The following is a 24292-nucleotide window of genomic DNA, read 5'->3' as shown; positions in this document are numbered from 1 at the left end:
TGTGAGTGTTAATAGATTGTAATTACTCTGTGACAATAAATGCGCGTACCACGCCGTGTCGCCCAGACACTCCTCGCACCCGGCGGCGGCGCATCACGCTGTGTTGACGCTGCCGCTGAATACTACTGTGCGGGCGCTGCTGGCTGAACATAGGCCTCCACGTGAGTGTGAATAGATAAATCTATAGATAAATGATGCGCATGCTGCGCCCCGATACCCCCGCCTGGCCACCACGCGTACTCAGCGGCGGCGTATATTGCTGTGCTGACGCTGCCGCTTCATACTACTGTACGGGCGCTGCTGGCCGAACATAGGCCTCCATGTAAGTTATTACTCTGTAACAATAAGTGCGCGTGCGACTCATGTGGCACCGCGCCGCCCGCGCCACCCTTCGCGCCGCCCAGGCACCCCTCGCACCCGGCGGCTGCGCATCATGCGGTGCTGACGCTGCCGCTGCATACTACCGTGAGGGCGCTGCTGGCTGAACATAGGCCTCCATGTGAGTGTGAATAGATAGTTATTACTCTGTGACAATAAGTGCGCGTGCGACGTCGCGACATCTGTGCCTCCACCAGTGTCGCCACAATATCCCTCGCACCCGGCGGCCGTCCACCATTCTATGTTGACGCTACCGCTTCATACTACTGTGAGGGCGCTGCTGGCTGAGCATAGGCCTCCACGTGAGTGTGAATAGATAGTAATTCCTCATCAATGAGGGCTAGCGAGTGCGCTCATACTAATTAAAGCCTCTTCCCCAAATAGTCCATTACGCAAGAGAGCGTCTTACACTGTTTGCCGAGACAAGGTTTCCATTCAACATGCAATTTTGGTCCCGTCATTTTAAAATTCAATTAACTGGATACGGTTAAGACGCATCGCAGGGTTGTTTCCTCTCTTCCACTTTAGTAGTTACCCTCAATTTCAAATGACATGACCATTTGACTATAATTTGTTTGTGTAATCCTTACCGTGTTTTTTTCAGTACCAATAATAGACGACACGGCAAAGATGTGCGTGAGCACCGCTCCAGGCGGCGCCAACTCGGTGCTTCGCAGCGCTTCGGATACGGCCATTATGACCGTGGCGGAGGCCTGGGAGCTTAGCCTGGCCGCCGCTAGCGCGTCCAAAGACAAACGCGTCAAAGACGTCAAGAACACGTCTCTGAAGCACCAGAACAGCAAGAAGAGGCAGCTGAAGGCGACCAATGAGCCTTCCGTGCTGTGTGTGAGTGATGGTAAGTACCCCAGAACTTTGTTTATTAATTTATTAGGTCTGCTAACATTGTTACATTTATACATGTACATTTAAAAATAACAAATATCGATAAAGTTACAATGCAACAACAATGATTGTAGAATAGGATTAATAGTTAGTTTATTTCATATGCTGAATATCAGGGCCATGGCATAGATTGCCACGGGTGACAAGCTGCTGCTGAGTCGAAGATATTTTTGTTGCGCCTTGTTCTGTGCATACTTGTACTATTGGAAGCGAAATGTTCGCTTGTTCCCAACGAACGAGTCGCACCCAAACGAGTAACCCTGTTATTCGTTGGGGAAAAAATCCCACCCAGTTACACGGTTACTCGATGGGACATCTCTTTAAAATGTTTTGTTTCAACAAGTCACACTGCTACTGACTTCACTGTTAGTGAGCTGCCACACTGGCGGATTACAAGCGGATTCAAAACGGAGCAGCGACGCGGCGGACGCGCAGTGTGACTCGTTGGGATAAAACATTTTAAAGAGATGTCCCATCGAGTAACGGTGTGACTGATGGGAATTTTTCCCCAACGATTAAGGTTACTCGTATGGGTGTGACTCGTTGGGAACAAGCGGAAATATTTTGTGTGTCAATTAAACAACTTTATTCTATTTGCGATTGAAGATAAACGTGACACGGAAGACTTATTTATTTATTTAGGAAAACCAGGGTTCTACAGTGTATAATAATTATATTATCGATCCTTTGTCCCACAGAACTCATCGAGTCCACAATCCGGGTGCAAGTGCCTGGTCTGGAGGGCTTCATCCCGCCCAGCACCACCCTAGCACAACTGGCTATGGCCGCGCCGCAGGCGTTCGGACCGCACCTCACGCTCACGCTGCATCTCAACACCAATGGTGGTATGTGATGTGACACGTCAAAGCACCATCATTGTCATCTTTCATTCAAAATCCAATAGATATTTCGTCATAGTGGTCAAATGTGCTGAAATTGATTATAATTGTACAGTGGACCAGCAATCCGTCCGTTTTTTCTCTCGCTCTCATAAAATGGCGATTTTTTGCGATAGAACGAGACGACATGACCGGAAATGGCTAGCTAGAAGTGTGGCCCATAGTACATGGAAACATTAGTAAACTAATCAAGAAAGATTTGTCAATTATTGTTACTCAGTTTTAACTACATTCTTTCTTTTAGCCCCTTGCAGTTATCAATCCATTTTTAACTCTCAACTCAGAAAGAGGGGTATTTAAAATAAGTTTTACCACTTCTGTGTTCAGTTTAAGAGCTAGTGGTAAAGAGCTGTATATTCGTGAACTGAGGTGGAATTGTTCATAACGTACGATAAAGTGAGTTAAACAAAGCGTTTGATAGAATAATCGTACGTTATGAACTGTCAAATGATAACGATTGCTTTACACAATTCAACCTCTGATTGGGATGCACCCTTTTTGTTGAAGAGACGACTATTAGATGTATCTGTGATCCTAAACTTAACGTACTTTCGCCAGACGTCTGGTCGGGTCCCACATGGGAGCCGCCGGCGAACACGAGCGCGGGCGCCTCGCGCTGCGGCGGCGTGGTGCTGCGAACGTTCGCGGCGTGCGGCGGGCTCGCCCTCGTGGCCGCTCGCCTGCCGCGCCCGCACGCGCCGCCGCACCCGCCGCCTGCGCAGCACCATCACCACCACGACCTGGACTGGGTCAAGCTGGACGATCCTTACGAGGTCAGTCCTTAGTGTGCTTGTTATGGCAGGGTACTCACCTACCATATAGCATGTAACGTAACCAACCTTCAAGTGAGTAAGGCTCGTCCACGGTCATCGCGTACCTGGCTGCGAGCTCCTGAATCCTACTGCGAGCCGCCTTTGTGCTCGCAGTGATACCGCCAGTCGGCGGGTCGCTGCGATCTCCCTGCGAACCACGCGCGGGCTCGTGCCTATGTAATCACTTGATACAGTATCTGATACATTACACACTACACGGCTAGATGAAAATCCTGCATATTATCACTTGTTACGAACGTCCGCGGCGCGTAGCAGGCTCGCTTTAAGGGCCGCTCGCCTGCCGCGCCCGCACGCGCCGCCGCACCCGCCGCCTGCGCAGCACCATCATCACCACGACCTTGATTGGGTCAAGCTGGACGATCTTTATGAGGCAAGTTCTAGTGTGCTTACGGGCCTTTTTTTTCGTCAGGAAAATACATTGGCAGCTAGTGGGTTATGTGGGGTTCTCCCTCTCCAGAAGGACAGGGCCTACCCACTAAAACCTGACGTTGCCCTCGGTAGCCATATGAGTCAGGAACGCGGGACATCACTGTTAGCGACGCGATTAGCAAGAACCTTTATAGTGTTAGTTAGTTAGTTAAACTCCTTGATTAACCTTTATGGTGTTAGCCCTAGATTTAAAAATAAAATATGTTTTTTTGACTTGTAAGCTGTCAAGGGGTCATGGAACTTTCGTCTTGGTTTTTATGTTGAACAAATACAGTCCTTTTGAAGAAACGGCTTTTCATTTATGAACTGCAAGACTTCCACCGCCAACAATCACTATCGGCGTTTTGCCTCAAGCATTCGTCCGCGTTCCCTGTGCTTACGGAACTATTCTCACCGCTGCAAGTCCTGTGTGGCCAGGATAGTGTGTTTGCTATCATAGGTATAGGTCAGGCTGCATAGTCCTACGAACATTCGCAGTGGCCGCCGCACCCGCCGCCTGCGCAGCACCATCATCACCATGACCTGGACGATCCTTATGAGGTCAGTCCTTAGTGTGCTTGTAATGGCAGGGTACTCACCTGCCATGTAGCGCGTAACGTAGCATGTAACGTAACCAACCTTCGAGTGAGTAAGGCTCGTCCACGGTCATCGCGTACCTGGCTGCGAGCTCCTGAATCCTACTGCGAGCCGCCTTTGTGCTCGCAGTGATACCGCCAGTCGGCGGGTCGTTGCGATCTCCCTGCGAACCACGCGCGGGCTCGTGCCTATGTAATCACTTGATACAGTATCTGATACATTACACACTACACGGTTAGATGAAAATCCTGCATATTATCACTTGTTACGAACGTCCGCGGCGCGTAGCAGGCTCGCTTTAAGGGCCGCTCGCCTGCCGCGCCCGCACGCGCCGCCGCACCCGCCGCCTGCGCAGCACCATCATCACCACGACCTTGATTGGGTCAAGCTGGACGATCCTTATGAGGTCAGTCCTCATCTTATTCACGATTAAAGTCTGGTCCCCGAGTAGATAGAATTTCGTCCATTGACCCCAAGCTACCCATCCTTATCGCTCGCGCGGCCGCAGTTAGTGTGCGAGCGCGAGAGCAATATAATTACGCGCAAGCGATAAAGATGGGAAGTTTGGAGTCAATTGGTAGTAGAACTGCCTTATGTTTGTTGCTGTGGTTCAAGCCAGTATCTCGCTATCACCAAAGCACTTTTCCCCCTTCTAATGGAAACTCATTATCGATTATATTCTCGCTCAAGGTGGGAAAATTGCCTGGGTGAAGCGCGCTCCAATCGCGCGCGGCTTGTCCACGATTCGTGCACCTGGTGCCTCGCGCGGTCGGAGCGCTATAGATTGTCCGCTGGGGATCCGGCTATTCAAAATTCGCACATCACATTAAACTTTCCAAATATAGAACATACTTTTAATCGCGCTTTATCCGTGTACACAGGAGGTGGTGGAACTAGGCGTGATCTCAGGAAGTAGTGCAGCGACGGAGGAAGGCGGCGGGGTGCCGGCGCACGCGCTGGGAGCCCTGGGGCTCCTGCTGAAGCTGCCGCGCTACGCCGCCGCGTTGCTGGACGAGGGCGCGCGTGCTGCGCATTTGCTGCGCTTGCTGCTCGGCGTGGCGCACGACGAGGACGGCCGTAAGTACCGTTGGGGCAATGGTAGCGATGGGCGATTGTTCGAAAAAAAATAATCGAATGAATCGACAATCGATCAATCGAACTTTCGATTGTCAATTTAGTAATTCGAAAAAAAATCGATAATAATCGAATGATAAATCTATTTAGTTATTTAATTTTTAGCGTTAAGAGTCGCATCTTGTCGTCGTTTTCTTGAGTTGGAAGGTCGTGGGTTCAATTCCCGCCTTAGGCAGTTCGATTTTTTCAAGTTATTTATAATTTTCAGATAAATCTATTTGCCAATCTTCACGCGACGATTCATTCTTGTTTGAATAGTGTAATTGGTACTACCGTTCTATTCATGAATAAATAAATAAATAAAATATAAATAAATTCGTTAAAGTAGATTGTACCGTGCGGCGCGCGCTCACAGGACCGCAGCGAACGAACTTATTCATTAGTAATACGGCACGCGTCGATTAATCGAATGACTGCTATTGCTTATCGAATACATTCGATTATAGAGACCATTCGAATAATTCGATTAATTTAGTAATAATCGCCCATCGCTAGTTTTTGGAGGGCTACCTAAGTAAACTTCGACATTACGTTACTCCGACACTTCAGAATATCGACATGACTTTACTTCGACACTACACTACTCGGACAAAGGCGAATATCCTTTGTCTAAGTAATGTAGAGTAGCATTTTATAACCTTTATGGAGCTAGTTTAAGCTCGGGCAGGTGCGCAGCGGGGTGTCTGCGCACGTGCATAACGTTGATCACGTCACGTGGAGGTCACGTGGCATTGTGTTGAGCTGGAGATCACATGCCAATTTGAGCTGGAGATCGCTTAGTATATTGTTTAGCTGGAGTTGGCACGTGACAATGTTGAATTTGTGTTTACGAGCATAACGTTGTGCCAGATCTCACGTGGCGTTAAACTACAGCTCATGTGGAGCTCACGTGAAATGTGTGCTAGATTTTTGGTAACTGAGATTTTATTAATATTAACCTCAACTTTGTACTCCACAGGGAGCATAGTAGTCGGCGGCAACGGCAGCGGCACCGGCGAAGCGGGCTGGTCGCTCGGTACTCTGCCGTTCCGCGTGGTGTCCCGCCTGTTAGAGACCAGCGGGCCGCTCGGCTCGCCCGAGGCCGTCGCCTTACGCCGCGCCCTGCTGGCGTTGGGCGCCGTGCGGCTGGTGCTCGCCTGCCTGGCTGTGTTCACGCACCATAGACCCGCCTCAAACGATGTAAGTATTTAGTGTACTGCACCGTATGTCTGTCTTGCTTTCACGCCTAAATCACTGAACCGATTTTGATGAAATTTGGCATAGAAATAGTATGAGTCCCGGGAAAGGACTTAGGACACTTTTTATCCTGGTTTTTGATACAGGGACGCACGCGATAAAGTTTTTCTGTGACAGACTAAATTCCACGCGGGCGAAGCCGCGGGCGGAAAGCTAGTAACATATAAGAACTGATCCTTATCTAGATATTCTTAACCCGTTCACTGTTAAAACATACGGATCTGTACCGTACCATTATAGCGTCAATATTTAACGAATTCAAATTCAAACATTTATTGCATAGAATAGGTATTTTACATGAGGTCTTATAATATAATTTACACAGTGCTTACTATTCTGCTTACATTTTTAGCATGCAAAACACGTTATGAGTGTTGAGCCGCACAGATGGACTTCAATATAGCTTGGAACGCTAATGCGGAGATACGCGTAAAATTTCGGCACTGACGAATAAAATAATCTACGGCATGGCAAAGTTAATAACAAATTCCGTCGCATTTCAGGACAAAATGAAGCGTTCAGTTCAAAATTATTTCTCATTGTTTCCTTTTTTGTTCGTACAGAACAGCCAAGCCTCAAACGGGTCGGGCAAGTCGGAGGACAAGAGCCAGCTGTACTGGGCCAAGGGCACGGGCTTCGGCACGGGCTCCACGCAGCAGTCGTGGAACGTCGAGCAGGCGCTCGTGCGCCAGCGCACTGAAGAGGAGCACGTCACTGTGCTCTTGCAAGTAAGTGGCTAGTGGTTTGAACTTTATTGCCTTGACTCTAGGTTGAATATCAATAAAATATTCAAACTGACTACGATAAACTGTTAACATCTGGGGGCGTAGTGTGAGTTCACGTCAAACGCATTCGATGTTGACTGCGTAAGAAAGTGACATAAATGTATGACAGATAGTACAGCGTCCCTAGCGGAAATTTTCAAGAACTAAATTCTTCATATATTTTTTAACGCGCTCGCTAGTGACGACGTTTGATTTGAACTCACACTAAGCCCTCTTTTCAGTGTCTAAAGCGGGTTTTCCACCGAGAGATGAGCAAACCTATTATTTGTTTATTTTATTTTGTTGGGAAAACATACGGTTATTATTTAATGACTCCGTTTACATCGCAATACAAAAATACATAATGAAAAATAATTTGCATATTTGTTTTCACCAACAAAAGTCGGCGAAAATTACAAAGAGAGCAAAAGGAGTAAAAATTTGCTCGTTCATCGAATCAATTCCCCCGAAATATTGCAATCCTATTTTATGTAAACAAAGACCGCTCCGTTAGACATCTCTAGTTCATTCCTCTTTGGCGGTAGAACTCAATGGAAGCGTAATACTAACTTGAAAACTAACGGCAAGATTTTTTGCCTTATTAAAAACATCTTTCTCTCCAACAGGTCATAGCCTCATACATGAACCCCGGCGAGAAGTGGCCTCCCGAAGAGAACACCTCCGAAGACGAGTCCTCTTCCGGGCGGTCGTCGACCCCCGCCGAGGCTGAGGGCGAGGGGGAGGGGGAAGCCGAAGAGGATGAGCCCCGTGACTTACCCGCGGAGTTCATCGACCTCATCGCCGGCAGCTCGCTGGTGCCCGCGATATGCTCGTACCTTAGGAATGACTCGGGTGAGTTGTTTTGTTTTTTTATGTATTTTTTTATCGCTCCGCACAGGCGATTTGTATGAACTGCTAGGGAGCGGAGCGGTTTCTTCGAACCGCATTACTCTAAAACGCTCCTTAGAAGTTTATACAGATTGGCCGTGCGGAGCGGGTCCGCACCGGACGGTCCGCGTGACACTAAAACGAACCTGAGAGAGGCATTTCACCCATAGGACGTCTATTACTGAACATAGTAGAGGACGTCCTATGGCTGAAATGATAATGTTGATGAAATATTCATGTAAACTCAAAGTTCTTTTAATATTGGTATCTCAGTAAGTTTTAGGCATAGATGTTTTTGTGGTTTGCATAACTTTGATCATTGTTACTAACAAATAAGAGAGGTAGAAAATTAAAACCTCTTTGTCTTTTGAGGTCAGTTTCAATGTACTGCCCCAAAGCAGCGGTAGCGTTAACTTTTAATGAGGTGGTGAGAATATATTTCTCGCCATATTTTGTACGTTTATTCCCTTTGCTTTGTTTAAGGTCCAAAACAATTAAATTTTTTGACTTTGTATGCTTAGTTATGGGTTAAATTAGCGCTTGTAAGGCTGAGTTGCACCATTTTCCTTTAACTTTGACAAACGTCAAAAATCTGTCAAACTAGATACGAAAAGCACCGGTTCTATGTTATTTTTACTGTTAAAATAAGGTGGTGCAACTCAGCCTAAGTGTTCTCAAAAAATAACCAATTGAACTTTCTTCCCAGTGTTGGACATGTCGCGGCACATCCCTCTGTACGTGTGCGTGCTGCGCTGCGCACGCGCACTGGTGGGCGCGCGCAGCCGGCGGCTGGCGCCCGCGCTGCGCCCGCTGCCGCGCCTGCTGCACAACATGAGCCGCACCACCAACTCCTACGCCGCCAAGCTTAGGTACGCATACAATATACACGGTGACTTTGAAATCGTTGGCATCCTTTTAAAATAGACTATTCATATACAGCAGCGCAGCAGCAGCAGCGCTCTCTGAAAAACATCAATCTTTTAAACTGCGATCTCCAACCCGCCTGCCAAGCGTGGAGATTATGGCAAAACCCTCCACTATAGTGGAGGAGGCTCATAGTCCAGCAGTGGACTGTAAAGTGATGGGTTTGGCCAAAATAAACTAGATTTATTTAGTATTATCAGAGATTTATTTCGGTAATTAAAAGAACACAGGTTACACAGCGCAACAACCATCGAGAGCGGAAGAGACAAAAAAGGAAGTTGAATTGTCACTAACAAACGTCACTGTCAAACACTTTTGCGTTTAGTTTGTGTTTACAATCTAACACTGGCCCTTAAACACAAATTAAAAACATTAAACAATGTTAACTTAGGCTTACATGTACCTACTACTTATCACAAACATTGTATCAACAAATCAAGTTGCTTTACAAAAGAAAAAAAAAGGAACAACAAAATTAAATGCAATTTCAGTTATGCAAAAAAAACACATTATTACTTATAATAATACTTGTTCTAGTTTACATTAATCACTAGACTCGCTAACATAACATTAACTGTCCTACAAACCCTTTGTACTTTTCTTTACATAAAGCTTTCGTGAAGATATCTGCTAACATATCATTAGTACATAAATATCTCAATGAAATTTTTCCATCATTTACATACTGCCTTATAAAATGATGTCTTACATCTATATGCTTAGTTCGAGCATGATAAAGACTATTTTTACACAATTTTTGAGCAGATTGATTATCGTTAAAAATTGTAATTTTAACATCTCTATTAAAAATATCTTTCAACAACTTACAAATGAATAAGCCTTCTTTACAAGAGTCGGCTAAAGAGATGTATTCAGCTTCAGTGCTCGACAAAGCTACGGTCTTTTGTTTACGGCTTTCCCATGAAATAACTGACTTACCCAACTTGAAAACAAAACCAGTATACGAACGCCGATCTCCCTCATCATTCGCCCAGTCTGCATCAGCATAGGCGGAGACCTCAAGGCCACCTTTCTGGAATGTTAAACAAAGGTTAGTAGTACCCCGTAAGTATCGCAGCACTCTCTTGGCTGCTTTCCAATGTGTTTCTGAAAAACATTCGTTAAAATTCAGCTTCAGTGCTCGACAAAGCTACGGTCTTTTGTTTACGGCTTTCCCATGAAATAACTGACTTACCCAACTTGAAAACAAAACCAGTATACGAACGCCGATCTCCCTCATCATTCGCCCAGTCTGCATCAGCATAGGCGGAGACCTCAAGGCCACCTTTCTGGAATGTTAAACAAAGGTTAGTAGTACCCCGTAAGTATCGCAGCACTCTCTTGGCTGCTTTCCAATGTGTTTCTGAAAAACATTCGTTAAACTGGCTAAGATAGCTCACTGCATAGGCAATGTCGGGTCGACTGCAAACTGCAATGTACATGAGCGAACCTACTAAGCCCCTGTAATCAAGAGTTACATCCTTGACAGTATCCTTAGGTAATCTTAGACCTGTTTCCATTGGAGTAGGTGCTGGCTTGCAATCCTCCATTTTGTACTTTTGCAGCAATCTTTCAATGTAGTTAGATAAATCAAGCGTTATCTTATTATTTTCCCTACACAGTCTCATACCTAATATTTGATGTGCTGGCCCTAGATCAGTTATGTCAAATATTTCCATTAATTTACTTTTTACTTTCAGTTTCTCAAGAGAATTGCAAGAACTGAACAAAATTATGTCATCAACATAAAGTGCTATAATTATCAGTGAATTATTATGTGATCTGATATAAACACAAGGTTCTGAACATGACCTAGTAAAATCCAGCTTTTTACACAAAACTTTATCGATTTTTTCATACCAAGCTTTCGACGCCTGTTTTAAACCGTAAATAGCTTTATTCAACTTGTATACCTTATTCTCCTGGCCCTTAATGACAAAGTTATCAGGTTGCTCCATATAAACGGTTTCCTTGAGGTCACCGTTTAAGAAGGCAGTCTTCACATCCAGATGTTCTATCTCCATGTCATGTTCTGCTGCTATGGCCAGTAAAGTACGAATAGTTGAATACCTTACAACGGGAGAGAAGGTCTCCTCATAGTCTATACCGTACTTTTGAGTATAACCTTTGGCTACCAGGCGAGCTTTGTGTCTTAATATTTCGCCATTCAACCCCCTTTTAATCTTGAAAACCCATTTACATTTCACAGGTTTCTGTGAGGCAGGCAGGTCAACCAAAGTCCAACATTCATTTTTAATGAAGGAATCGTACTCACAAGACATTGCTTTCTTCCAGTGTTCAGCATCTGGCCCTCCCAGTGCTTCCTGTACAGTCTGCGGGTTGTCAGCATCCGAGGACGTCTTTACCATGGCGGCACACATAGCATCCAATGTGTCACTGTATTCTTCAAGCTCTGAAGTTCCAGTAGTGCTTTCTTCACTCTCCTCTGGAATATAAGTTTCATCCGCCGGATCATCGGGCTCTGATGAGCTCGCAGAATCATCTATTGTGATTGTACTGTGTCTATCTGCGACGTTGCGCTGTGTAATCTGTGTTGTTGGCGCTAAATCTATGTCATCAGATAAATCAGTATCCACAATAGATGTTTCTGTCTGTACAGAACGTGGAATAGATAGGGATTCAACACATTTAGTGTTCTGAGATAAATTATCATCATGTGACATTTTATGTACAATTTCATGCTCCAAAAATGTAACATCTCTGGCCTTTACAACTTTTGTCGGGTCTGCTGGGTCTAAAAGTCTGTACCCCTTTGTCTCATTACAATAACCGACAAATACATATCGCTTGCACTTCGAATCCAACTTAGTCCTCTTGGGATTCAGTGCGTAGGCCGTACATCCAAAAATACGTAAGTGACTGATAGATACCTTTTTCCCGCACCACTTTTCCTCCGGAGTGCTGTTCAGGACGGCCTTGGTGGGACAGCGGTTCTTGATGTACACAGCTGTGTTGACAGCTTCCGCCCAGTATCGCTTCGGCAGCTCTGCGTCTTGGAGCATGCACCGTGCGGCCTCCATTACTGTCCTGTTAGCACGCTCCGCCACCCCGTTTTGCTGTGGCGAGTGAGGAACAGTTGTCTGGTGCCGAATGCCATTATTCTTCAAGAATATCTGAAATGCATTATTAATGTATTCACCACCATTATCACTTCTTAATATTTTTATCTTTTGGCTAGTTTCGTTTTCTACCAATGCCTTAAATTCCTTGAATTTTTCCAAAACTTGACTTTTTTCTTTAAGAAAATACACAAATGTTTTTCTACTGTAATCATCTATGAAAAGTAAAAAATAACGTGCACCACTAAATGAGGGGCTTTGCATTGGTCCACAAAGATCAGTGTGCACCAGCCCTAATACTTCTGTGGCCCTGTTACTAGATTTCTTTGGAAATGGTAATTTACTTTTCTTCCCTTCAAGACATGAAATACAAGTTTCAAATTCAGAATTATCATAAGAAATACCAAGTGCCATACCTCTTTTCAAAAGATTCATGCTTCTGCGGTTGAGATGACCAAGCCTCCGATGCCATACCTTCTCCGAGAAGCTTCCAGTTGCACTTTCACCATCAGCAGCAGCCACGCTAGCTACTAAATTTGCCTGTGGGGATAAAGCTTTAAACAACAGTTTCTTTTCAGTGTCAAGCCTGTAAACACCTGCATCCAAAGTTGCAGTTGCTAAAACTGATGACTTATGGCCATATACTGTGCACTTTTGGGAACTGAATACAACTTTATAACCTTTTTCTGTCATAGCATTAACAGATAGTAAATTTGTGGTTAATTTAGGTACATAATACACATCACTAATGTCTCTAATAACACCATTTTGTAATTGTACTTTCACAGTCCCGCGTCCCGCAGTATACAAGACTTCCCCGTTAGCCACTGACACTGGTAATGACTTTTCACTCACAAAATCACTAAATTGCTCTCTATCACGACACATATGACGAGTTGCACCACTATCCACGTACCAGAGATCCTTCTGTACGTTGGCCGATAATGCTGTGAGCAGCGCTTCAGATCTGGACTTCTCCTCCGTCTTTGGTTTGGTCTTTTTCTTTGTTGTCGGACAATTTCTGATAAAATGACCAACCTTTTTGCATCCAAAGCACTTCGGTGGCTTTCTTATGGCTGCTAGCGCTGTCACATTCTCATGTTTGTCATCTCGCCGAATATTTTCTTGCAGCAGTTTTCCTTTGATGTTCTCCGTTGACAACTTCACATTTGAATTTTCAATGGCCATGATGAGTGGGTCATAATCTTCAGTAAGACCGCTCAGCATCAATACAGCCACAAAGTCGTCATCCACAGGAGCTCCAATATCACTGAGCTGTTGGGCCGTGTCACATATTTTGTTCAAGTAGCTCTCCATACCTGCACACTCCTGCAGCTTGGTGCCGAAGAGTACCCGCAGCAGGCCAAGTCTACGACATAACCCTCGGTCCTCATACGCCTTTTGTAGGTTGCTCCACGCTTCGTGCGCCGTGGCAGCCGTTCTAATGTGTGGGAAGACTGCCGGGTGCACTGACAACGCAATACGCGCAAGTGCCTTCTGCACGTACCTCTCATGTGCTGCATCGTGGCTCCCATTTTCCACGTATTCCCAAAGATCTTCGTGTATCAGCACCATCCTCATTGTGAACTTCCAGGAATGGTAATTTTCGATGCCTTTCAACTTCTCCACAACGAGGGACGAGGCGCCGGTACCGTTTGCCATGTTGCCGGCCGGGTGTGGAACGAATGGTTGTTCGATATTTTGTCAAGAATTGCAAATTTCGACAAAATATTACTACTTTCGCGCATCTGGGCCCATAACCTGATGGGTTTGGCCAAAATAAACTAGATTTATTTAGTATTATCAGAGATTTATTTCGGTAATTAAAAGAACACAGGTTACACAGCGCAACAACCATCGAGAGCGGAAGAGACAAAACAGGAAGTTGAATTGTCACTAACAAACGTCACTGTCAAACACTTTTGCGTTTAGTTTGTGTTTACAATCTAACATAAAGGGCTGTTGATGATGATACATAGTACATTCCCCAAATATGAGACAAATCTAATGAGTTAAAACTTCAATATTTAAAATCTTGTACAGACGACAGCACATCAATTCTTATTCTGTGGTATTCGTATTTCGTTGTAATAGGTGTTATTTTGCAACAAAATGTATTGGCTGATGTGCTGTACAATGGTTTTAAACTCTATAAGAGCACACTAATACAAATAATGACAAAAAATCTCCTTGGATTTGTCTCATATTACCCTGTAGTATATTAGAATAGTTGCGACAGAAGAATCACTGAGCAAAAATGTTTAAAGAAATAAGCTCACTACTACGCAATAAAGTTCAATTTAGTTAGCTCATATCCACCTACAACATGCCGTCTTTCTCTCTTGGTATGTCCGTTTCTTACGACAAGGTAGAGTTGCAAAGTTTATGGAGCATCAAGCCACAGCCATATGCCTCCCCGGAGAGGAGTGTAAGCCGAAAATACTTACATAAATTACGGAATAACACCCCCTTTTTGGATTTGATGATTCTATAAATTCTCTTGCCTTCAAAATTTTACACGAGTTGTCAGTATATTATCATCTACTAAAAACAGAAGAAATCCCCATAAGTGTAAAAATGTGTATAGTTTTAATATTATTATTCTTTCAGTTGTGTTTCGAGTATCTTTTTAACAGTGTCGCTATTTCTTGTTGCAGAATGAGTAAAAAGAATATATTCGGAAAGATGACGTATAGCCAAAGATTTAGCACATCAAGTAATTCAGAATTATCGGAAGAAGACGAAGGCCTCGCAGCGCTCATTGCTGATATACAGGTAAATAATTTGTGATCTTATTGTGAGAATTGATTTGTTAATTTATTCTTGTCAAAGTATTGATTATATTGTCATGTGATAAGTTGCTATAAATTCTTGTGCTCTTCCGTTTTATTGAAATTCACAAACTGTCCTGTTACCAAGTAAAAATAGGCACCTGTAAAATTTCACTGTCGAATTATGTTTACGTTTATCGATTCTATGAAGTGAGAAATTCAATATTATCTTTCTTCATTGTCGCATTGGGTTTATCCGGTCATGGCATAATTTTTTGGGGCTAAGTTGCTCTCTAGAGCTGAAGTGATCTGCACCTTGGAACCAAAGTTACCCTTTCAAGCTGAAGCAACCCGCAGTTTTGGTACTGAAAAAATCCCCTTTAGGAGCACCTTACAGATATGTGTTTATATTTGCGATATAAATATGCTAAACCGTCTCGACCAGAGGGGCGCACAATCCTCATTACGCATTGCTTCCCGCTGAAAACCAGCTTCTCGGCATGACGTTTGTCTCATGTCGCGATTTTTGCTGAGCGGGCGCCTATACAGCATATGTTTTTATTTATTTTTTATTTTATTTTTATTTTTCTTTATTAGGAAAACATACAGCTTATATTATGATACATGTAGAATAAAAATAATAAGTCTTACACAAGCCTATGAGTTTTCACTGGTAATTTAAAATTGAAAAGACAGATTCACAATACTTAATTATCTAACTTAAACATTTAAAACCATGGACAAATTTTATTTGTAAGGTGTATTAATACACATCATTTTATGCCTTTATTAGGCCACGGAACCGCATAGGCCTCTCGTGAAATATGTCAACGTGACCATAATCACTGTCATACTTTTTGCAGGCTCTAATGACAAAACAGTTATTTCTATAATTAGTCCTACATAGTGGCGTCATAAAAGTTTTTCCGTGTCTTGCGTTAGGTCTAGAACACCTGAAAGACGACTTACTCAATAAATTTTATGTTTACTCTTGCTTTGTATACCTTAAATTGTGGTGAATAAAGACATTCTTATTGTTATGCTTTACGCGTGTCATGTCCAGGCGACGTCTGCGCTGGTGTGGCGCGCGGAGGGCGGCGCGGGCGCGGCGGGCGCGGGCGAGGCGCTGGCGGCGCGCGCGCTCAGCGGCGCCTCGCGCGAGGCGCGCTACATCGAGCTCATGCGCACCATGCAGTTCGGTGAGTCACATACATTCAAAATTATCAAAATTTTGCCACAGCTTCTCGTATTTGCCCTCATCAGTGGGCGGGCGTCACTATAGAGTCAAAGTCAAAGGTTTAATCCACTACTTTACATCCCTTACCGGGACGCTTAAACACGTCCCACTCTCGGATTTGATCAAATATTTGTCAGTTTGTCATAATCAGGGCTATCGTACTTACCCTCAACGTTCGGCGCCACAGTAGAGTAAGGTTCTGTCACTCGATAGTGGTGTCAACTAGTGAGCGCTGAAGTGGTAAGAGGAATATTGCATTTGCACTCGCCAGGATGGCGCTGTATGCTGTAGAGGTTCTGTCACATAAATGCGTGCGTGATGCCAACTGTTAAGTATAAAAACGATAGCCCTCATTGCATATTTCATGGCTTCAAAGATGTTCCAACATGGTGTTTTGTGAGACAGCCTTGAAATTAATTGATATTGCAGAAGTAAAAGTCTTCTCTATGTCACTGACGACTTAAAATTAAATTACATTAAAATCCACAGAGACCTTCGAGATGATAGCGGAGTGTCCCGACACGGGGTTCCGTTTCACGGTGCCGTACCACTTCGAGGGCGCGGTCCGGGCCGCCGGCGCGCGCGCCGCGCCCGCGCGCATGAAGCGCCTGGCGCAGGAGGCCGCCACGCTCGCCACGTCGCTGCCGCTGTCCTACTCCTCCTCCGTGTTCGTCAGGACCGACACCGACCGCCTGGACGTCATGAAGGTACCATTGACATCGTCATTAGATCATTTAGTTTACACTGCAGAATTATGGAAACTAGAGATTCCAGCGGCTAGCGGAGGATTTGGTCTACACTACCTACACTGGCCAGACGGGTTGAGAACAGATTGAAGATCGCTGAGGCATCTTATGTAATTAATAGTTACGATTTGCTACAGATGTGCTGGCACGGCCATACACCATTCACTTCTAATCGTAGTAAACTAAACCATTATAGCTCATTGTTTATATTACGAGTACAAACAGCGTCTACTCTTGGCCGTCAATCAGACCGAATCAAATGGACTATTTCCATCTCTAGTATCTACCGCTGCAGTTCGTAATATAGCCAGCTCGTCCACCAATAAAATACGCACCAGAAAACAAATTAACATTGCTATTATAATCATCGTGTCGCATACATGGTCAACGACTAATGATGAATCCTTTGTCTTTTGCATTGTGTCGTTAACAAAAAACATTGCTATTACAACCATCGTGTGGTGGCATACATGGTCACGACTAATGCTGATTCCTTTCTTTTGCATCACATGTGTCGTCCTAAATAATTTGTGTCACAACAAACTAATCCTTACANCTACTTTATTCTAATTAATTATTTGTTACTTGTGCTGTTAATTACAATTCTCAATCCGTAAATAATTTCTTCTTTCTACCGTGTTCGTACTACTGTCCTCGTAAAATAATAGTAACCGATTGTTGTAATCGGATTACATGAACATCACTCGACCATGTATGTCCATTTGGACATATCGGAATGGCACGCTATGACGATCAACTTGCTGTATCTACTCTAATCCATATCTGTGGAACTACCGGTCCGATTTGAAAAATTCTGTCAGTGTTAGATGCCCATTTATTGAGGAAGGCTATAGGCTATATACCATCACGCTACGAGTAATAGGTGCAGAGCAAACATGAAAAATGTTGTGATAATGGGTTTTCACGCGTACTAAGTCGCGGGCACAGCTAGCATAGTATAATTGCAACAGAAGAATCACTGCGCCTGCGCAAGCAAAGAAACAAGTCTCACTACTACACAAATGTTCGATTTTCGAGCCAACCTTTCGAGTTGAGAGCAAACCGAATCCCCAATTTGCCCTACTAAAAAGACTAAAGAGTAAGTCATTATGTCTATGTCACCTCTAATTTAAAATTTATTAACAGTGTTGTTTTCTTTGCAGAATGAGTAAAAAGAATATATTCGGAAAGATGACGTATAGCCAAAGATTTAGCACATCAAGTAATTCAGAATTATCGGAAGAAGACGAAGGCCTCGCAGCGCTCATTGCTGATATACAGGTAAACAAAAAAATACATTTGTTACTTTATTGTGAGAATAATGATTAAAATGTAGATTATGTGATAAATTACGTTTGTTATAAACTCTTGCGCTCTTACGCTCTATTGGAATTCGCAAACTATCTCGTTACCATTAAAAATAAGCACCTGTAACGCTATGTGACATTTCTCTGTCGTTTATCGATATTTTTTTGAATTTTACTGCATTGGGTTTATTCTTTCATGGTGTAAATAAATTCATTTTTATTTCGGGGCAAAGTTGGCCTCTAGAGCTCAAGTAAACCGGAGCTTTAGTACTATCGGGACAATTTCCAGCTCTCGTTCCAATCGCTGCAACTCTTGTGTAGCCAGGATCTACAGCTTGACCGCCATGAAAACCCAACCAATGAAGATTGTAGTTTTCATTTCATTTCATTTTAAGGAATTCAAGAAATCCCCAATCGGAGTTCCTTACAGGTGTTTTATAAGATATAAGATTTTGAACTTTTGCGTTCCATTTTAACTAAAATAGTAAGACACGGGTCTTAACGCGACGTTTATTATAATAATAATAATAAATCTTTGGACAATTTCACACAGCGCCAGCTAGCCCCAAAGTAAGCAACTTAATGCTTGTGTTATGGGTGCTAGCTTAACGGATATACTACTTATATACTTTTTTTTTAAATACATAAATATTATACATAGTCACACCCAGACCCGTCACAGAAATTAAAATTCATCATTTCAATTTCTGCCCGGCCGGGAATCGAACCCGGGACCTCTCGGCATAGTAGTCCGTTCTGAACCACTACACCAAACGGCCGACTATTAATGAGTTACATTATGTACTCACGGCTTGAAGTTTCGGCTGCTATGCTGCAGCCGTGGTCACAAGCAGGCTCGCAGTTTGTGTGTGTGCTACTACTGTTGGTGTGTCGCAGGCGACGTCTGCGCTGGTGTGGCGCGCGGAGGGCGGCGCGGGCGCGGCGGGCGCGGGCGAGGCGCTGGCGGCGCGCGCGCTCAGCGGCGCCTCGCGCGAGGCGCGCTACATCGAGCTTATGCGCACCATGCAGTTCGGTGAGTCACATACATTCAAAATTATCTAAATTTTGCCACAGCTTCTCGTATTTGCCCTCATCAGTGGGCGGGCGTCACTATAGAGTCAAAGTCAAAGGTTTAATCCACTACTTTACATCCCTTACCGGGACGCTTAAACACGTCCCACTCTCGGATTTGATCAAATATTTGTCAGTTTGTCATAATCAGGGCTATCGTATTTACCCTCAACGTTCGGCGCCACAGTAGAGTAAGGTTCTGTCACTCGATAGTGGTGTCAACTAGTGAGCGCTGAAGTGGTAAGAGGACTATTGCATTTGCACTCGCCAGGATGGCGCTGTATGCTGTAGAGGTTCTGTCACATAAATGCGTGCGTGATGCCAACTGTTAAGTATAAAAACGATAGCCCTCATTGCATATTTCATGGCTTCAAAGATGTTCCAATATGGTGTTATGTGAGACGGCCTTGAAATTAATTGATATTGCAGAAGTAAAAGTCTTCTCTATGTCACTGACGACTTAAAATTAAATTACATTAAAATCCACAGAGACCTTCGAGATGATAGCGGAGTGTCCCGACACGGGGTTCCGGTTCACGGTGCCGTACCACTTCGAGGGCGCGGTCCGGGCCGCCGGCGCGCGCGCCGCGCCCGCGCGGATGAAGCGCCTCGCGCAGGAGGCCGCCACGCTCGCCACGTCGCTGCCGCTGTCCTACTCCTCCTCCGTGTTCGTGAGGACCGACACCGACCGCTTGGACGTCATGAAGGTACCATTGACATCGTCATTAGATCATTTAGTTTATACTGCAGAATTATGGAAACTAGAGATTCCAGCGGCTAGCGGAGGATTTGGTCTACACTTCCTACATTGGCCAGGCGGGTTGCGAACTGACTAACGTTCGCTGGAACTCTTAAGTAAGTTAGATTTGTTACAAAAGTTCTGGCGATCATGCACCGCCACCGTTCACTTCTTATCGTAATAATCTAAACAATTGTAGCTCTCATTCTCTTTATTACACAAACAGGGTCTACTCTTGGCCGTCAATCAAACCGAATTAAATGCACTATTTCCAACTCTAGTAACTACCACAGCAACTCTTAATGCTATTAACATTGCTATTATAATCATCGTGTGGCATACATGGTCACGACTAATGCTGATTCCTTTCTTTTGCATTACATGTGTCGTCCTAAATAATTTGTGTCACAACAAACTAATCCTTATTCTTATTAGTCGGCCGTTTGGTGTAGTGGTTCGAAACGGACTACTATTCCGGAGGTTGCGGGTTCGATTCCCGCACAGTACAAACATGTGTGTGAATGAACATATTTGTTTGTATTGGACTGGGTGTTATCTACGAGTATGTATAATATGTATGTATTTACAAAAAAAAAAGTATTTAAGTATGTTTATGTCCGTTGTCTAGTACCCATAGTACAAGCTTTGCTTAGTTTGGGACTAGAAGCGCAGTGTAAAATGTCCAAGGATATTTATTATTATTATTATTATTTATTATCCCTCCAGGTCCTAATAACGGGCCCGTCAGACACGCCGTACGCGAACGGCTGCTTCATCCTGGACGTGTACTTCCCGGCGGAGTACCCGGCGGTGCCCATGCTCATCAACCTGGAGACGACGGGCCGCCACTCGGTGCGCTTCAACCCCAACCTCTACAACGACGGCAAGGTCTGCCTGTCCGTGCTCAACACGTGGCACGGCCGGCCCGAGGAGAAGTGGAACGCGCACACGTCTAGCTTCTTGCAGGTAAATAATAATATGTTCACTGTGATAATATTAAGTTTTTGTAACCAAGAACTAATATGGTATTGGTTATTGGTATAGTATTTTAAAGATATAAAAAAGGTATGGTATTTTAAAGATTGTGACAAGTTAGATGCATCGAATTAGGCTTTTGTGTATTCATTTATGCATTAAAAATTGACGCTGCGCGATATTTCGTGGATAAGCCCGTTTTTTTTCTTCGCGCGTACGTGAAGTCTTACATAAATGTCGCACGAACGGAACACGCTGTGCGTTTGCCACAGATTTAAATGACAATGTAAACGTGCACTCGTGTCGACTATAATATTTCCTTGCTATTTGATTATGTCAATCGACGACTTCATTTATAACCTATACGTGACCACAATATGTAGATCATACAATATTTGCAACAATATCATTGCTTGTTTCATAGATATAGTATTTAGAAATATTGACCAGAGTTCACTGTTCTGAGTTATAATGTCCCTCTCATCATTTATTCGTGATTGCCGTCGATTGGTGTAAGTTTTTCTTTACTTATCTCTTTTACCACGTATATTCGTAACTAGCGGCCGCCCAGGACTTCGTACGCGTGGATTCCGTTTTACCCCCTTAGGAGTGGAGTTTCGCAAAATCCGTTCTTTGTGAGCACCTACGTTCTAAAAGGAACCCTCATGCAAAACTTGTGACTTAGCATTTGCATGTTCTGAGATTTCGTGATGAGTGAGTCGGTCAATCAGTGACCTTTAGCTTTTTTAAATAGATTGTCTTATCGCTAAAGGTAGCATTCGGATCAAGACGACCGCGACGCGAGACTGCGACGCGAGACCGCGACTCGAGACCGCGACCGGCGACCGCGACCCACTGTTTTATATGAATTAATAGGAAGTGCTGACGGATGTAAGCAACCGAGTCGCGCGACGTGTGGGCGTGGCCTGCCGGCTACTTGCGTCGCGCGACTCGGTCGCTCACAAGGCAGTGCCGTGACGCGACAGATGCAAAATGGCCGTGTTTTCTTCGCACGAAGACGAAATTTTAATAGAATTAGTAAGTTTCGTATGGGTCGCACGATTCGTGTCGCGAAGATTCGTAAGTAGCTGTCGCCCTGCGACCTGCGACCGGTTGCCTGTCGCGGTCTTGGGTCGTGGTCGTGGTCTCTCGTCGCGGTCGTCTTGATCCGAATGCTATCTTAACATGGAGTATCCCCGCAGGTGCTGGTATCGATCCAGTCGCTGATCCTGGTGCCGGAGCCGTACTTCAACGAGCCGGGCTACGAGCGCAGCCGCGGCAGCAGCGCCGGCTCCAGCGCCTCGCTGGAGTACAACTCCAACATCTACCAGGCCTGCGCGCGCTGGGCCATGCTCGACCACCTGCGCAGCCCCGAGCCCTGCTTCAAGGAGGTACGAACAATCATGTTTTATTCAATTTTGACACTATATTCCTTGTCTATTTCTTTTTATGTTCTTGTTCTGTGTGTGGTGTATAATAAAGTGTTGTACTATTATTATTTTGGCACTTATGAACGTCAAAGATAATATAATTTAAAAAAGGTTATCTTTTGGGCTCTACCAGCGCTTTGAGACAAACAATAACCAGTGCTGAGAAGAATCGCCAGAACAAACTCAGTCCACGTGCGCGGATACAACACGGAGACAACCACTGAAGTTAAAAAACAAAAACCCGACTGCTTAAAAATTAACCGAAAAGATAGAAATGAGTCAACTTATTGTTCACAAATGCCGTCGGAGGCATCAAATTGTAGTTGTAGTAGTTGGTGATATGTATTTGATGCCTCTTTGGAAAAACATAACCCTCCTTCTGGCTAGTCGGGTAAAAACGCACGCACGTAAACTTATCATTTTGGTAAAAGTACAATTTTAATTTTTTACAACTGATATATCAGCGTTTCAATATCGATGCCGATGCGCATGACCATCTTACGGTGTCACGTTTCTACTCATATTCAGGAGTGTAGCTACCGCCGTAACGATGATATGAGGCCCCTGGGCAACGGCGCAACTTTTTTAGATGGGGCGCCTAAAACTTTTTAATACAGGGCCTGTCCAAGGCACACTATGCCACTGCTCATATTATACCAATGTCAATTCAAACATGGAGTGTTTTTATCATTTGTTCATTGTTAACAGGTGATCCAGACGCACTTCTGGATCAAGCGCAACGAGATCATGCAGACGGTGGCCAACTGGATCACCGAGCTGGAGGGCCAGGGCGGCGACGAGCGCACGCAGCGCACCATACAGCTCAACCTCATGGCGCTCAAGGTAGGCTCAACTTAATTGATTATAACGTTCATTTGGTGTGATTACGGGGCTATGTTTACTAAGTAAGAATCTTTGTATCCAACATGGAGCAATAAAGAATTTGTATTAACATAAAAAACATCAAAATGAATGAATGAAGAATGTGATGATTTAAAATGCTGTGTAAAGCATTTTTTATGCTGACGTCACGCTCAAAACTTCAGCTTCAAGATTAAATTCAAATGAATCCATGGGATATAAGCATTGTTATGTAGAGCACGTCTTCACGCTTAAGCGATGGTTATTGATTTGGCCAACCAATATCAACTCAGTATTTTAAAATCACGCTATCCGTCAACACCGTCAGCGTTGATTTGTGCTCCAAAGCTATTGAGCGTTTATGGGACAAATTGAACATGTGTGGGTGCGTTNATACGGGTGTTATTCTCATTAGTCGGCCGTTTGGTGTAGTGGTTCGAAACGGACTACTATTCCAGAGGTTGCGGGTTCGATTCCCGCACAGTACAAACATTTGTGTGAATGAACATATTTGTTTGTATTGGACTGGGTGTTTTCTATGTATAATATGTATGTATTTACAAAAAAAAAGTATTTAAGTACCTATGTTTATGTCCGTTGTCTAGTACCCATAGTACAAGCTTTGCTTAGTTTGGGACTAGAAGCGCAGTGTAAAATGTCCAAGGATATTTATTATTATTCCTTTATTCATCTTACTTTCTTATTTTTATTTTTTTCTTTTTACAATGTAATTATTATCAAAAAAATAAAAATACATTATAAAAACAAAAATCTTGAAAATAGTTAACCCGCTGGCAGCGGAGCAGAGCCCAGGCTACCGGTGGTCAGGGTCACAGGCTGAGGAACCTCCGGACAATGCGTGCCGTGCTGAGGATCACCGCCTTTTGAATCTGACCCTTGAGCCAACCATCTAGCGAGAGCTTCTTTAGATGTTGGTCGAAGCTCTTCGCTATTAGCCCGTTTGCTGAGACAACTATCGGGACAATGATCGTCGAGTCAACATCCCACATGGCGGTCACCTCGTGGGCCAAGTCAATTATTATTATTATTATTTATTATCCCTCCAGGTCCTAATAACGGGCCCGTCCGACACGCCGTACGCGAACGGCTG

General features: G+C 44.1%; 1 protein-coding gene across 1 annotated transcript in view; it reads left to right on the top strand.

Annotated features, from left to right (window-relative positions):
- Positions 1–24292, top strand: part of Bruce (BIR repeat containing ubiquitin-conjugating enzyme) — an 88924-nt gene that overhangs the window by 61793 nt on the left and 2839 nt on the right. The window contains exons 46-59 of the mRNA XM_028320968.1: positions 983–1234; positions 1980–2126; positions 2739–2953; positions 4900–5095; positions 6111–6331; positions 6952–7116; positions 7779–8004; positions 8747–8909; positions 14702–14819; positions 15879–16014; positions 16542–16759; positions 20642–20881; positions 22093–22281; positions 23029–23163. Of these exons, the coding sequence (XP_028176769.1) occupies positions 983–1234; positions 1980–2126; positions 2739–2953; positions 4900–5095; positions 6111–6331; positions 6952–7116; positions 7779–8004; positions 8747–8909; positions 14702–14819; positions 15879–16014; positions 16542–16759; positions 20642–20881; positions 22093–22281; positions 23029–23163 (2621 nt within the window). The remainder of the gene's footprint in view (positions 1–982; positions 1235–1979; positions 2127–2738; positions 2954–4899; positions 5096–6110; positions 6332–6951; positions 7117–7778; positions 8005–8746; positions 8910–14701; positions 14820–15878; positions 16015–16541; positions 16760–20641; positions 20882–22092; positions 22282–23028; positions 23164–24292) is intronic.

Source organism: Ostrinia furnacalis, unplaced genomic scaffold, assembly GCF_004193835.3.
Source record: "Ostrinia furnacalis isolate ACB-3 unplaced genomic scaffold, ASM419383v2 OfSCF7464, whole genome shotgun sequence".
NCBI classification, from domain to species: domain Eukaryota; kingdom Metazoa; phylum Arthropoda; class Insecta; order Lepidoptera; family Crambidae; genus Ostrinia; species Ostrinia furnacalis.
The sequence above is the reverse complement of the archived record's forward strand: the minus strand, read 5'-3'. Positions and strand labels throughout refer to the sequence as shown.